This window comes from Tiliqua scincoides, chromosome 6 (assembly GCF_035046505.1).
Source record: "Tiliqua scincoides isolate rTilSci1 chromosome 6, rTilSci1.hap2, whole genome shotgun sequence".
In the NCBI taxonomy this organism is placed as follows: domain Eukaryota; kingdom Metazoa; phylum Chordata; class Lepidosauria; order Squamata; family Scincidae; genus Tiliqua; species Tiliqua scincoides.
Window position 1 is genome coordinate 8203801 of NC_089826.1, and position 16171 is coordinate 8219971.

At 45.2% G+C, this 16171-nt stretch overlaps 1 protein-coding gene and 1 pseudogene across 1 annotated transcript; one reads left to right on the forward strand and one right to left on the reverse strand.

Moving 5' to 3' along the window:
* The first annotated feature begins 8218 nt into the window (after positions 1–8218).
* CXCL13 (C-X-C motif chemokine ligand 13) lies at positions 8219–13450 on the forward strand. The gene is made up of 4 exons (XM_066632717.1): positions 8219–8331; positions 8933–9065; positions 10650–10739; positions 12271–13450. The coding sequence occupies exons 1-4, from the start codon at positions 8268–8270 to the stop codon at positions 12287–12289; spliced, it is 306 nt and encodes a 101-aa protein (XP_066488814.1). The 5' UTR covers positions 8219–8267; the 3' UTR covers positions 12290–13450.
* A 2258-nt stretch (positions 13451–15708) lies between these two features.
* On the reverse strand, positions 15709–15827 carry LOC136656492 (5S ribosomal RNA; annotated as a pseudogene).
* Positions 15828–16171: the final 344 nt, after the last annotated feature.

The following is a 16171-nucleotide window of genomic DNA, read 5'->3' on the forward strand; positions in this document are numbered from 1 at the left end:
AAGGTAGGGGCATTCCCAAGTCAGCCATATCAGAGGAAGCAGATGGCCTTTCTGTTCCATTGAAGATTGCGAGCAGTTGACAAAGTGTGGGGTTTGTATAAATAAATATGGTAAAAGGGAAATGGAAAAGTTGCTGGGTCAGTTTACCAATCAGAACTCTAAATATACCGATAAGTGGTTTAGGGACTTTTCCAATTGCACCCATCATTAAAACCATTAAAGGGGGGGCAGAACACCCTTCATGTCATCTGAGGAATAAGAGGAATGGGTGAAATCAAAGACCACAGCCTTCCTCCAAACCTATTCATGTATGTTCTCTTATATACTAATCATGGTACAAAAGTTTAAAAAACTTTACATACGAACATAAGAAGAGCCCAGCTGGATCAGGCCAAAGGCCCACCTAGTCCAGCTTCCTGTATCTCACAGTGGCCCACCAAATGCCCCAGGGAGCACACCAGATAACAAGAGACCTGCAAGGCCTCCTGGGAATTGTAGTTAAGAACATAAGAACAGCCCCACTGGATCAGGCCATAGGCCCATCTAGTCCAGCTTCCTGTATCTCACAGCGGCCCACCAAATGCCCCAGGGAGCACACCAGATAACAAGAGACCTGCAAGGCCTCCTGGGAATTGTAGTTAAGAACATAAGAACAGCCCCACTGGATCAGGCCATAGGCCCATCTAGTCCAGCTTCCTGTATCTCACAGTGGCCCACCAAATGCCCCAGGGAGCACACAAGACAACAGGCACAACCTGCGTCTTGGTGCCCTCCCCTGCGTCTGGCAATCAGAGGCAGCTTGCCTCTAAAACCAAGAGCTTGCACATACCTACTATGACTTGTAACCTGTAATGAACTTCTCCTCCAGAAATTTGTCCAATCCCCTCTTAAACGCATCCAGGCAAGATGCCATAACTACTTCTTGTGGCAAAGAGTTCCACAACCTAATTACATGCTGGGTAAAGAACTTTATTAGTTTTATTAATATAAAACTTTTATTGATAAAAAATAACCCTTGATAAAACTAAACCTGGGAAGTTTATTAGACGTTTACAACTATGTTGAGCTTACCATGGGATGTGGAGCAGGTTGCATATTTTTATCTGTCCATTCTTTTGAGTCGCTTTGCTCTCAAGAGGTGAGCTTTTTGTGACCTAAAGAGATCAGAACTGTTAGTCTAGTGGTGGGGGTAGATTTGGTTTTTTATTTTCCCAGATGATGATGATTAAAAACTTTTATATGCCACTGAAGAGAATATCAAGAGGGTTAATAATCGATTTAAAACAGTATTGCAGAAACCATAAAAACCATTAAAACATGGAAAGTTAATAATTGAAACACAATTCAAGGAGGTTAATCAAGCATAAGTCAAAAATTCAAGAGCCCAGAGCTGGGAACATGAGCTGCAGGATAAAATCAGTCTGAAGGACAGTTTCCATATCACCCATGAGGATTTTCAGGGCAATGCAGAAGCATGGGGAAAATAAAGCAAGCAAGCAGACACACACATTAAAGAGTCAGGACTTGAGTCAAGTTTGAGTGATGAGTCTTTTCGGGTAAAACCCCGAGTTGCAAGTCAGTAGCTGAGTCAGTGGTGCTCATGACTCGAGTCCCCACGAGTCATGAAAAACATGTGTTTTCATGACTCAAGTTGAGTCTGTGAGTCTCAGGTGCCCATTCCTGTCTGAAAGTAAGTGAAAATTGGACTGTGTATCCCTTAGGGCAGCAAATCTCACACATTTTGCTTTCTGGAGTCCTAGCCCCAAAAGGATTTTGTTTATGTGGTTTCTACCTGTTGATGTTTACCACATTAGAATTTAAAGCTTTGAGACATTTTGTAAATACATATTAATTCATTTAATTTTCATCATAAATAACTCGATAAATAAATAATAAAAATTAAGCCAATACTTGTTAAGCATAACATTTTTACTTTTTCCAAAACAAAAAAAGCAAGCATTATGGAGAAGAGTGGCCTTGTTTTACATTTTTGCAAAGCTCTTTAATGTCTGGCGTAATAGAAAACACCTGGATTCACATGTCTGCTTCTGCATTCAGTCAGTTGTGATATTTGTTTTGGTTTGCACATATAAAGAAAATCCGGCCTCACAAAGATATGTAGATGGAAAAGGGAGTGTTTTAACAACTGTTTCTGATCACTGTGGATATTCGTCTTTGATCTGCTCCAAAACTCTGGAACTCCAAGGTTTGTTGCAATGTGGAATCTGAAACCATATCAATGAACTTTTCACGTGTTGTTACATTAAAGTGATTGGTCTATCCCGCGCTTTAAATGGATTTTTTTTTTTTTTTACCCATGAATGATTTTGTAGCATTGTGGCTTGGTCTTTGAGAAATATTGCTTCACTGAGTTATGTTGACAAATTTCATTTCTTCCAAATGTGATGTTTTCATCACTGGTATTTGTCAGCATTTGTTGAGTAAGGGTATCTTCTCGTTTTCCTTTTTTAAGCCAACAATCCATCTTTAAAATAAATATAATATCTCCTACTTCCGTACAATCCGGCTCGTCCTCTTAGGTCATCAGAGAAGGCCTTTTTACAAGTGCCACCGCCTAAGGAGGTACGTGGGGCAGCGGCAAGAAATAGGGCCTTCTCAGTAGTGGCACCAACATTATGGAACTCCCTTCCCCTTGATTTGAGAATGGCTCCCTCTCTTGAGACTTTTTGGTGAGGCCTGAAGACCTTTTCGTTTAAAGAAGCCTTCTGAGTTCATGGCCTTTTTAAACATCTTTTCTATATCTTTTAGTATTTTTACAGGCCTGATTCCTCTATGATTTGCTGCGTTTTGCTCTTTTTATCTGACTTTTTATATGACGACGGTTTTTATGGGTATTTGTTAATGTGTTTTTAATATGTTTTTATTTGTGGTTAAATTATGTTTTTAATCTGTTTTTAATATGTTGTAAGCCACCCTGGGTCCCTTCAGGGAGAAGGGCGGGATATAAATAAAGTTGTTTATTTATTTATTTATTTATTTATTATTATTATTATTATTATTATTATTATTATTATTATTATTATTATTATTATTATTATTATTATTGAATCCCAACTCCTCCCCTGAAATCTATTGAAAAACATGGCATATTTCAATTGGATCAGCTAATGGACGGATGCATGCGCTTTCAGACATGTGAAAAGGATGTGAGGTCCTTCTCACACATCCTAGATGCCTATCGGTGTGCATGGGCCAGGTTGTGACAGCTTATATGAAAAGGAATCAAATGTTATTTTGATTTTTGAAAAAAATGTGTTCAATCAGTGTGTCTCATGGAATCCGTGAAGGGGTCTCGGGGAACCTCAGGAGTGCACATTGAGGAGCACTGCCTTGGGGTATTGAGAGTCCAGGGAAGTGGGAACATGCCAGCATTGAGAAAAGAAACCTACTCAAGAAGTGGTTAGAAGGGCAACCCTGGTACCTAATAGTTATTCTCTCTAAGCTTTCACACAGTAGAACTGAGTCTCTAGGGCAGGGGTGCTCACACTTTTTTGGCTCGAGAGCTACTTTGAAACCCAGCAAGGCCCGGAGATCTACCAGAGTTTTTTTTACAATGTTCGCGCCATCATAACATATAACATTTATGTGTACAATGTATGTTGGTGTGCCTTGAGCCCCACTGAGTATAACAGGACTTACTCCTGAGTAGACATGCCTAGGATTAGGCTGTGAGGCTGCAATCCTAGCCACACTTACCTGGGAGTAAGCCCCATTGAGTACAATGGGCCTTACTCCCGGCGTTTCCTCCCAGAGGCACCTGAAGGGGGGGGGTTCGGCACTCTGCAATCTGCCTCATGATCTACTCATTTTGCCTCGCGATCTACCGGTAGATCGCGATCCACCTATTGAGCACCCCTGGTTTAGAGTTTCTCTAATTCCTTTGCTGCTCAATTTTTGGGCTGTAAAAGGACTGCTACAGTGGCTGTTTGGTTATTAAATATTTTTAAACCTGGAGGTTGCCCATGTTCAAAAAACTATATTTGCAGTAGAATTATCTCTGTATTTATGCCATTTTAAAATAATGACCTAATTGGAGAGAGATGTCTGAGAGACTGTGAGCCCAATCCTATGCATGCCTACTCAGAAGTAAGTCCCATTATAGTCAATAGGGCTTACTTCCAGGAAAGTTTGGATAGAATTATCTCTCCTTTCCTTTATCTCTCCTTTCCTCCAGACTCCAGGGTGGCGGTTGAGGGCCTGGAGCGCTGTCTGGAAGCAGTGAGGATCTGGATGGGGGCTAACAAGCTGAAATTAAATCCGGATAAGACAGAGGCTCTCCTGGTTCGGAAATCCTCGATGCAGGTGCTGGATTATCAGCTTGCTCTGAATGGGGTTGCACTCCCTCTGAAGGAGCAGGTCTGCAGCTTGGGAGTCCACCTGGACTCGCAGCTGCTCCTGGATTCCCAGGTGGCAGTTGTGGCTAGGGGGGCCTTTCTCAGCTTCGGCTGGTGCGCCAGCTGCGGCCGTACTTGGATCGTGCAGACCTGGCCACAGTGATCCATGCCACGGTGACATCGAGGTTAGATTATTCTAACATGCTTTATGTGGGGCTGCCCCTGAAGACGGTCCGGAAACTGCAATTAGTGCAGAATGCGGCGGCCCGTGTGGTCACTGGAGGTAGGCGGTTTGACTCTGTCAGCCCGCTTCTCCGGGGGCTACATTGGCTGCCCATTCGTTTCCGGGCCCAATTCAAGGTGCTGGTTTTGACCTTTAAAGCCCTATACTGCTCTGGGCCAGGTTATCTTAGAGATCGCCTACTCCCGTACAATCCGGCTCGTCCTCTCAGGTCATCAGAGAAGGCCTTTTTACAAGTGCCGCCGCCTAAGGAGGTACGTGGGGCGGCGGCAAGAAATAGGGCCTTCTCAGTAGTGGCACCAACGTTGTGGAACTCCCTTCCCCTTGACTTGAGAATGGCTCCCTCTCTTGAGTCCTTTCGGCGAGGCCTGAAGACCTTGTTGTTTAACCAAGCCTTCTGACGTTCTGGCCTTTTTAACATCTTTTATATATCTTTTAGTTGCTTTTTTACAGGCCTGATTCCTCTAAGAACTGCTGTTTTATGCTCTTTTATTCTGACTCTTCTGACTACTGTTTTTATGGGTTCTGCTAATGTGTTTTTTTAATATGTTTTTATCTGTGAAATTATGTTTTAATTTGTTTTATATGTTGTTAGCCGCCCTGGGTCCCTTTTTGGGAGAAGGGCAGGATAAAAATAAAGTTTTATTATTATTATTATTTATTATTAATTGCAGCCTGTTTCTCTAGAGCTGTAGTTATTGATGGCGTGTACATCATTCAAGGTGTATACAGATGTACAGTACAGGATTTCAGTAGTGGACCTGCTGTGAACGTGTATTCACGATGATTTGCTTCTCTGCAGGATTCAGCTCTGGGGAAACCGGTTTTGTGTGCATTTCAGCAAAAGCTTGCTATGCGGCTGCAATCCTGCGGCTGCAATCCTAACCACACTTTCCTGAGAGTAAGCCCCATCGAACAAAATGGGACTTACTTCTGAGTAGACCTGGTAAGGATTGTGTCCTGAGTGGCTAGAAATGGGAAATGGGAAGTCACTAACTCTTGATGCAAGTTTTTAAAAACAGATTCTGCACCCTGTCTGTAAATCATGCACATGGATAAAAATCATAGTTTTTTTCTTATTTGCATAGCTTATTTTGGTTTGCTGGGAAGCACTGCAAATGCCCTGACTGCACCCCTTCCTCCAACCCTGGAGACCTTGTCCAGTCATCTATATAGGTCATTCTGCTATATTCATTCAGTGGTTAAAAAAAAAATTAACCAGTGTTGGTCTTCCCTGGAGTATCAGTTCCTCAAAAGAACATGCAGCCTTCACTGTGAGGATGGCCTCCCCGGCTCCTTTTAGTTGCCTGTAACGCTTGCTTTCATTGCAGACTTTGTTGCATCTCTCCCTATTACTTTCTATTACCATCCTTGCTGCAGTCTGCTGGCCTCAGCCCAGGTGTGCCTGAGCTGGTGGGACTTCCCAGCTTTAATGGGCTGTTGAAGAAGCATCTTCCAGGCTTTGAGGTCCACTAAAGAAGGATCAGCGAGTATCAAAGTGTGCTCACGATGCGACAGCCTTTCGCAATGCCTAATTTACTCACAGGCTGGTTGTGATGATCATATGAAGTGGGGAGAGAAACCCGTTTGGGAGACCCTTTTGCAGAAAGGCAGGAATCGGTATGAAAAAATAGAACAAAAAAATAACACATAGGTTTGTGGCTCTTGGCAAACGTGGGAGAATTAGGCATGCTGTGAAGCCATCTGTAGGGTTGCCTATTTTTGCAAATGTTGAATTAGACCAGAGATGGCCTGCCTGCAGCGTGCGTGCCACGTGGCCACTTCCTAAGTGGCACGTGCAAAGTTGCCCGTCACAGCCATGCTGGCCAACACAGGGCTCCATGACTGTGAGTGCATGGCATTTCTCCTGGCACAAAGCCCGGAAAGGGAACGACAAAGCCCCGGGGTGAGTGAAGATGGCCAAGCAGAGACTTGGCAGCTCACATGGGCCAGCAAAACCAGCCGAGAATGTCTGTCTGAAATAAGTTGGGAGTGGCACATTCAAGATTCTGTATATAAAAAGTGGCAACACACCTTAGCTTGTTGCTTGTTGTCGTCCCTTCAGTGACTCTGCAGAGAGCTGCTGTCTTGCAGGCTGCCCATCTCCAGGCCAGATTCCCAACACAGTTTAAATGGCACAAAGTCAGCAGGGTGTTTAGGTATCTGCTATTTATTGGTGGTAGTGGGGGAATTGCATGTTAAAAGAAATACATTGGAAGCTAAGCAGGGTCAGGCCTGGTTAGTACTTGGATGGGAGACCGCCTGGGAATACCGTGTGCTGTAGGCTTATACCATAGTCTTTCGAGACCGAAGGTCGCCAACCATTCTCACGTGGACAGACACCTGCACATGCATTATGAGGAAAGGCTACGGCGTTTGGGCCTCTTCAGCCTAGAAAAGAGACGCCTGAGGGGGGACATGATTGAGACATACAAAATTATGCAGGGAATGGACAGAGTGGATAGGGAGATGCTCTTTACACTCTCACATAATACCAGAACCAGGGGACATCCACTAAAATTGAGTGTTGGGCGGGTTAGGACAGACAGAAGAAAATATTTCTTTACTCAGCGTGTGGTCGGTCTGTGGAACTCCTTGCCACAGGATGTGGTGCTAGCATCTAGCCTAGACGCCTTTAAAAAGGGATTGGACAAGTTTCTGGAGGAAAAATCCATTACGGGGTACAAGCCATGATGTGTATGCGCAACCTCCTGATTTTAGAAATGGGTTATGTCAGAATGCCAGATGCAGGGGAAGGCACCAGGATGAGGTCTCTTGCTATCTGGTGTGCTCCCTGGGGCATTTGGTGGGCCGCTGTGAGATACAGGAAGCTGGACTAGATGCGCCTGTGGCCTGATCCAGTGGGGCTGTTCTTATGTTCTTATATTCTTATGTTCATACGCTACAGCCTGAAGCAGTGTTTCTCAAACTGTGGGTTGGGACCCACTAGGTGGGTCGCGAGCCAATTTCAGGCGGGTCCCCATTCATTTCTATATTTTATTTTTAATATATTAGACTTGATGCTACCATGATATGTGACTCCATTTGGGGACATGTTACAGATCTGTATGTTTAACAGGCTACTCTGTATATGCTTTTACAATTATAGTAAATGGGACTTACTCCTGGGTAAGTGAGGGTAGGATTGCAGCCTAGGATTGTTAAAAATTGTTCTGCTTGATGATGTCACTTCCAGTCATGACATCACTTCTGGTGGGTCCCGACAGATTCTCATTGGAAAAAGTGGGTCCCAGTGCTAAACGTGGGAGAACCACTGGTCTGGAGTATGTAGGCCATAAAGTACAAAAGGATGTTATGAAGAACGTGTAAAATGCAAATAAAAAATTATGCAGGGAAAAATGCACTGATTTGCTAAGCAGTTGCAACCCTTTAATAATGTGTCCAATTCACTTGTTTCAAGTGTCCTGTGGCAATGGTATATATGGAATTGCCCACTCAGCATTGTCGATTCCCAGGGAAATGTATGGGGGGGGCGAAGATGATGCAACTTTGCATATTTGCCACCTAAATATAGTTCCTTGCTGGTGACGTAGCGGGCGGCTTCATCAAATAAATAGATGCCTCTTGGCCACCAGAAGTGCAGGCAGGCAAGCGTGTGAGGCTGAACTTCCCCTTGACAAGTGCTGCTGCTGCTGCTGACTCTGGCCAGAATGGGCTCCCGCTGGGTTGTCCTTCTCCTTGCTCTGCTTGTGGCCTGCCACATCAGTGTTGCCAGTAAGTAATGCGATGGGACTCTCTTTCATGATCCTCCCCCCCTCCACTTGTATTCTGTCCAAGGGTTTTCAGTCTTTTTATGCAGGCAGCAGTTTTGCCAGCACTGCCACAAGAAAGGGCTGTTGTGTAGAGGCTTCTCTGCTTGCTGGGCTGTCTGCCTCTTCTTGCCCAACCGGTGCCTCTTCTGAAGGCTAGGCTGCCCAATCTTGCTACCTGTGCACTACTTCCAGCCAGGTCAGGTCAGGCAGAGCAGTGGCAGGCAGTTCCTGTGGCAGAGCCCAAATGCTGCCTGCCATATTGTGAAGCACCACCAACAGTATCTGCAGCACTGGTGGAAGAGCATGGCTTTCATAAGCATGGAGCAAAGTCATAACCTTGCCACAGTCCTGCTGTCCTAATTGGGCAAAGGTTTGCTTGTGAATTTCTTCTCTGTTTTCTTTGCAGCCTTGAATAGGATTCATGCAACCTTTTCCAGCTTTACATCTCGCTAAATGGGTTGTGCTAACAGGTGCTTTCAGCGGTAGCCTCACCTCTTCGGTAAGGTCTCGTTCCAACCACATGCGTCTTTTGACCTCCCTTTTCTTTTTACCTTGCCCCATAGCAATCTTTGTAGAGACGGAGAGCCGATTACGCTGCAGGTGTGAAAGAACCATCTCTGTCTACTTCCGTCCTGAAAAATTGGACAGCATTATGATTTACCCACCTGGAATTTCCTGCCGACATCCTGAAATCATGTAAGTGACCTTAAATGTGCTTCCTGGAGCAAGGAGCCAAGAACAGGTTCCAAAATTCCTGGGCTGAGGGTGTCTTTAATTTATTTTTGTTTGTGTTTTCCAGCATGTAAATACAGGTTTGCACCACTTAATAATTGGGGGATGCATTCTCTGATCCTTGTTAAATGATTAGGTCATTAAGTGAACATTCAGCCCAATCTATTGCTGTTGTTGACGCTCCCTGCGAGACGGTAGCTGGCTGCACCGGCTACTGGAGATAGATTGCCTCTTCTTTGCATTAAGAGCCTCTCTGTTGTGTAAACAGACACTCTGCTACAGGCTGTGGGAGACACAATTGCCTCATTAAGAGCATCTTTATTGTGCTTTGACCGTCATTATATATGCGGTCCGTTGTTAAGCAAACAGTTGTTAAGCAGCGCACACCTGTAATACGTTTTATGTGTTCAGCGTAGTTCCTGTGGGCCCCCATCCAGCTCCAGTGATTTGTAACTAAACCCATTGATGTTGGTTGCATAAATCCCATTGATTTCAGTGAATCACGGCTGCATTGGAATCCTGGTGCAAATCACTCTGTTTCTCACTCATTTCCTCTCTGCAGGCTACTGTTTTTATTTCTCCAGTCCAAGACAGTTTCGTTTCAGTCCTGAGGAGATGCAATAAGCAAGTGTCCCATTCAGTGGTGTTCCCCTACTTGCCAGTCTCCAATGTTTTGTTTTGTCTGCTGTTTTTTCCAGTGCTTTCTATCTGTTTTCTGTGGGACCCTTCTCAGGAAATGTAAGATCTATGATGACCTTGTTTTGTCATTAAAAAATTCAGCCGAATGGGCTCTCTCCACCCTTCAGCTGTTTGACCGAATCCCTCCTTCTTTCAATCAAGTTGCCAATATCTGAAAAGATCCAGCTCTTTTAATGAGGGTGTGAGATCTTCCTCATTCTTGAGTTCATCTGGGGGGGGGGGGTAAAAGTACTCAAGATAAATAACACTTTATACTAGAGTTTCTCAAACTGTGGGTCATGACCCACTGGTGGGTTGCGACCCAATGTGTGGTGGGTTGTGAACCCATGTGCTGGGCCACAATGCGATGTTCCTTCTTGCACTGCAAAGCCTCCTTGGGACGCCCCGGGGCCTCTTCTAGGTTGCACCAGACTGGCAACCCACTCTGTTAGCCTCCACGGACCTCAGAACAGCCCACAGCAGTGACCAGAGGTGACTTTCGGTTTGCAAACTCCTGGTTTGCAGGCCATTCTGAGGCCCGCACTTCTGAGGCCCACAGAGGTCAACAGAGTGGGTCGCAGCCCAGCACAACCCAGAAGTCGCTTCTAGGCTTCCCAAGAAGGGACTTTGTGGTGCAAGAAGGAGCACTGTGTTTCAACCCATCGCGCAGGAGAAGGTGGGTCGCGGCACTGAAATGTTTGGGAACCAAGAAGTACTGGGAGCCTGTCAAGGGAGAGCTGAAGAAATTGTAACTAGGTTAACAAATTAACACTCTTCTGATGTATTCTTGAGCTTCCCAGCTCAGCTTCTGTGTTTCACTCAAACCATTGGTTGTAAATAGTGACGTCTTCACATCTGCTTATTTTCTAGAGTCACATTAAAAAAATGGAAACAGAACCCCATCTGCGTTAACCCCAAGATGAGATGGGTGGAACGTCTAATGAAGACAATGCAGATCAGGTAAGTTCAATATTGAGCTCTCATCCCTCCTGTTTTGGTCAGCCATTCTGACCAGCATAGCCTCCTATTATGTATAGTAGCTCTCCCAGAGTCTCGGGCAGAGATTTTTCCAGCCCTGCTACCTGAGATCTTTCTAACTGAAGGTGCCTAAAGTTTAACACTTGGGCCTCCTGAGTGCACATTATGTGCTCAGTCATGCATGGTTCCCCCCAGCAGTGGCCAGCAAAGCGGCTCCTGATGTAGAACTACCAGCTGTCCCTGAAGGGCAGTGGAGGTGGAGTCCATGGGGAGTGCTGGTTCCTACTCAGCCTCGCTAACTATATAAAGCATTTTGTAAACTTAAGGGAAATGAGTAGGAAGTGATTAAGAAGTGTCAAAGTATTACATCTTACCATGAATTCCACTGCCCTCGTTCCTTCCCGGTTATGCATAGAAGTGACCCAATGTCACAGTATTCTATTTCTCCACATTACTGGCTGCTGGTGGCAAGATCAAGGAAAAGCAGAAGTTCTTGATGTTAGGAGAAGGGTAAACTCTGCTGAGTCCTGAAAGAGAGAGTTACAGCACAATACTATGCCTGTCTACTCAGTAGCAAGTTCCATTGTGTTCAATTGGGCTTACTTCCAGGAAAGCATGTAAAGGATTGTAGCCTTAGACTCAGAGATGTGGTTAGTATAACTCTACTTGGACCTTGAGATGTGGTGTTTCCTGCTGTAGAAGAAAGCAAGGCAACTTTTAATGCACTGGCAATGTAATGTGGCCAGCCAGATGCTTGACAATGCAGATGGTCAAAACAGGAAGTTCATCTCACCCCAATGGGTTCCAGTCAGCTTAGTGGGTCACAAGTTCTGCAGGAGCTCAAAACAGCTCCAGTATAAAATTGGGCAAGCAAATTGTTGGAGATGTGATTAACAGAATGTAGATTTTAAACATCTCTGGTGGGCATGTGTGAAGGTTCAAAGCATCTTTTGAAAACATATTATCTGATCGGTTATCAGATCAACGGGGGCTGAGTTGCCACTGTTGGTTATTTGGGAAAACCAAGACTCTGAATTTAGATATATGAGTGCAAAATGACTGATAATATCAGCAATATTGATATTCCTAGCTACTAATTGGAAGAACTTAGGATGGTGTGTTTGGTCCAGGAATTAGACCTGGAAGATCCAGGTTCAGACCCCTGTTCAGCCACAAAGCATCCTGGGTGACCTTGGGCCAGTCACTCTCCTTCTCAGACTTGCCTACCTCACAGGGTTGTTGTGAAGACAAAAGAAAGAGAGAAACTGTATATACCATCCTGAGCTCAGATGAGAAATGGCTAAGGAAAATATGGGAGAGTCCTTATGGGAGGGTCCTTATGTATAAATGACTCTGCAAATGAACTGAAAAATTAAATTATATGGATCAGTTGAATGTAGCTGACGTGTAAAGAGATGTCTGCTATATTAATCCTTTTGAAATAATAATTATTAATGGTGGAGCTCCTGGTGCATCATTTCTTCACTCTTACTCTATGTTTTGTTTGCAACAGAAATGAAACAAGCTCTTGAAACGACTGGAAGCTTGAAAGGGTCTTGGAAGACAAAGGATGGATGACTCAGAAGTCCAGAATGTGAAATGCAACTTGCTACTTTCTGTTTTTAATTCTAATAAGTTGGGGGGGGGGAGATAACCCTCATTGTGTGTGTTCAGCCTCACTTTCTCTGTGGGCAAATTGTGGCATCCGTGCTTCTGCTTCTGGAACCTATGAAGAGATATGCTTGAATGGCGTTATGACATGGTTCAAACCTTAGGGGAACAATTTGTCACTTTCAGATTCTTTGTAGACACATTGAATACTATACAGTTGAAGCCAGTATGAAACCAGTTTCACAGCTGCGACTTCACTGCACAGAATCCTCTAAAAGTTTCATCAGTTCAGGGGTGGGTTTTGGGAAGTCTTTTGGAACTCTCAAGGGCTGGCTTACAAATGCGGTGGCAGGATGCCCCCACGTGAATAAAGTCCAAGAAATGCAGAATTGATGTGGTAATCAAACAAATGGTGCTAAATCATTCTGCTGCTGACATACTTCTCCCTGAAAGTTTTCTCCTAACTTTCTTTGGGTCTCAAAGCCCGATTGGAAGACAAGCAGCTCTGGTGAGGCAGGGAGAAATGGGTTTAGTATCTTCTTCACCCCTGGCCAGTACCCAGTTGTTAGCCCAACCTCACCTTATATTTGTCCGGCAACCTGTGCTCTAGAACGGCTCTGGTCAAGTCTCCTTCCAGCACTACAGTTCTAAGAATTCCAGGGCTACAACAGTTCAGTCTGTTTGATTTTACTTTAGTAGACCAATCAGATGCTTTCTAGAAAAATCCTTCAAAATCTGTGTTATGTTATTGCAATGGCAGGTACTGTGAGGGTGAATGAAACTGAAGAATACTGTTCATTTGTTAGCTTTAGGGGACACTCAGCCCAATCCTATCCACGCTTTCCTGGAAGTAAGCCCCATCGACTCAAATGGGACTGACTTCTGAGTAGACATGCATAGGATTGGGCTGACTGTCCCTTATATTGGCCCATTAAAAAACTCCCAAACATCCAAACTATTAACCTCTAGCTGGTTCTAGCATTTCTGACTAATCTAGTTGAAGAAGGTTCTTCTGCTGGAATGTGAAGAGAGAGAAATCGCTTCATCCTATGTTACTGTGCATTTGTGTGTGTAAAAGTCGAGCAATGAAATAAAATATCTTTTTCACTTTATAATATGCCTTTTTAGTCTGATTTTGAGGACTGCTAGGGTTTGATCCTTGTAACTGGCTGTGCTTTTCAGAACACGTGTAACATGTGCTCGGGAGGGAAATCTGTTATGAGTGCCGGGACTGAGTGTGGTGGCCAACGGCTCAACTCAGTGGATTGGTATAGAAGGAGGAGGGAGGTGAGGGTCAAGATGAAGCAAAACTTTTATTGTAGTTATAATAATACAGTAGTAGGGAGGCACAATCAAAAAGCAATGCAATGTATTAATAGGACTAGGTTGGCAACCTTCAGGCTCGAAAGACTATGGTATAAGCCTACAGCACGCGGTATTCCCAGGCGGTCTCCCATCCAAGTACTAACCAGGCCTGACCCTGCTTAGCTTCCGAGATCATGGTATAAGCCTACAGCACCCGGTATTCCCAGGCGGTCTCCCATCCAAGTACTAACCAGGCCTGACCCTGCTTAGCTTCCGAGATCATGGTATAAGCCTACAGCACCCGGTATTCCCAGGCGGTCTCCCATCCAAGTACTAACCAGGCCTGACCCTGCTTAGCTTCCAAGATCATGGTATAAGCCTACAGCACGCGGTATTCCCAGGCGGTCTCCCATCCAAGTACTAACCAGGCCTGACCCTGCTTAGCTTCCGAGATCATGGTATAAGCCTACAGCACCTGCTATTCCCAGGTGGTCTCCCATCCAAGTACTAACCAGACCTGACCCTGCTTAGCTTTCAAGTTCAAATGAGATCAAGCAGGTGCAGGGTAAACATAAACAACAGACTATAGTGCAATCTTATGCATGTCTATTCAGAAATCAGTCCAATGGATTTCACTGGTGTTTACTTCCAGATAAGTGTGCATAGGATTGCAATCTCAGAGTCCTGGGCTCCCACATGCCCATACAAAGCTCTCACACCAAGGAAGAAAATGACAGAGGCACAATAGCATTGCTAGGGGGGGTGCGGGAGATGCTGACCGCACCAGATGCATGGGGGGGGAGGTGACACCACTATTGGCCAAAATTTTTAAAATCTTGGTACTTTCAAATAATACCATCATGCTATATATCATTTGATGTGTAATTTCATGCACAATGCAGCGAAACAAACTGTGCTGAAATATCTCTATTCTATCAACAGTTATAGCCAAAAAACCAGCAGGGGCAGGGCAATGATATATGCCCAGGCCCACTGCCCAGGGCATTGCCCTGCTCACTGCATGGAAGGGGGTCCATCATAGGGTTGAAGCACTGGCCTCCCTTACCGGGTGACGCAAATCCTAGTGACGCCACTGTAAAGGCATGCAATGTGTTGTCAGTTTGACTGCACCCACGAGAGAAAAACAGAGGGGGCTTTGTGGGTTAATGGTTAGGCTTTGCAAAAGGACCTAAGTTACAAATCTGTCTGTGCTGAGCTAGGTGCAAAGCACCGCAGAAGACCTGACGCTCAGTGGCCAAGACTCCTAAATCGACCAGTCTCCTAAATTGCTGTCGCTAGTTCTAAGGAGAGGTGCAGGAAAGGGAGCCAAGGCTGCTTTCCCCGAGGAAGGGGGTACAATACAAGGCAGCTCACCAAAGAAAAGCTGGGCAGAAGCAGTTGGCGTAGCAGCTCTGCATTCAAGGGTCCCTGCTCAGTGGATGCTGGAGATGCAGTTTGTAGGTTATGCTCAGGGAAGGAAGGTGGGAAGAAGAAAGAAAAAGACTGGAAGGGAGGGGGTCAGGTACCAACCATGGGTGCTGGTGGTTGGCAACCTTCAGTCTGGAAAGACTATGGTATAAGCCTACAGCACCCGGTATTCCCAGGCGGTCTCCCATCCAAGTACTAACCAGGCCTGACCCTGCTTAGCTTCCAAGATCAGACAAGATCGGGAGATAGTGTTCAGTATAGGGAGATGGTTGGCAACCTTCAGTCTGGAAAGACTATGGTATAAGCCTACAGCACCCAGTATTCCCAGGCGGTCTCCCATCCAAGTACTAACCAGGCCTGACCCTGCTTAGCTTCCAAGATCAGACAAGATCGGGAGATAGTGTTCAGTATAGGGAGATGGTTGGCAACCTTCAGTCTGGAAAGACTATGGTATAAGCCTACAGCACCCAGTATTCCCAGGCGGTCTCCCATCCAAGTACTAACCAGGCCTGACCCTGCTTAGCTTCCAAGATCAGACAAGGTCGGGAGATAGTGTTCAGTATAGGGAGATGGTTGGCAACCTTCAGTCTGGAAAGACTATGGTATAAGCCTACAGCACCCAGTATTCCCAGGCGGTCTCCCATCCAAGTACTAACCAGGCCTGACCCTGCTTAGCTTCCAAGATCAGACAAGATTGGGCATGTGCAGGGTAACAGTGCTTTAGTATAGCGGAGTCGTGGGGGGAATGGGGTGCCACACACAACAGCGGTGGGTCCCAAAAAGACCCCAAGAGCAATGCAGCCAGATGGGGAACAAACAAGGACTCAATGCGTCCAATGGAACATATGCCATCGTTTGTGGGGTGAGCTCATCAAGGAATTTTCTCTTGAATGTTCAACCCTGTTCCTAAATGGTTCCCGCTACAAGACCAGTTCTTTCACTACCATGGATTTCTTGATTGAATTTAGCCATTGAGTTGGTGAGGGCGGTCAGGGCTAAGGAACCTTCTTTGCTGTTGCGAACAACTTTGTTTAGTCCAAGTCGAAAAGCTCCCAGGATATTTGATACAG

Bases quoted from the DNA above. Each gene is read 5' to 3' on its own strand.
- CXCL13 (XM_066632717.1), top strand. From the start codon at position 8,268: ATGGGCTCCCGCTGGGTTGTCCTTCTCCTTGCTCTGCTTGTGGCCTGC. The intron at 8,332-8,932 runs GTAAGTAATGCG...CTTGCCCCATAG, and splicing joins CTGCCACATCAGTGTTGCCA to CAATCTTTGTAGAGACGGAG. The intron at 9,066-10,649 runs GTAAGTGACCTT...CTTATTTTCTAG, and splicing joins TGCCGACATCCTGAAATCAT to AGTCACATTAAAAAAATGGA.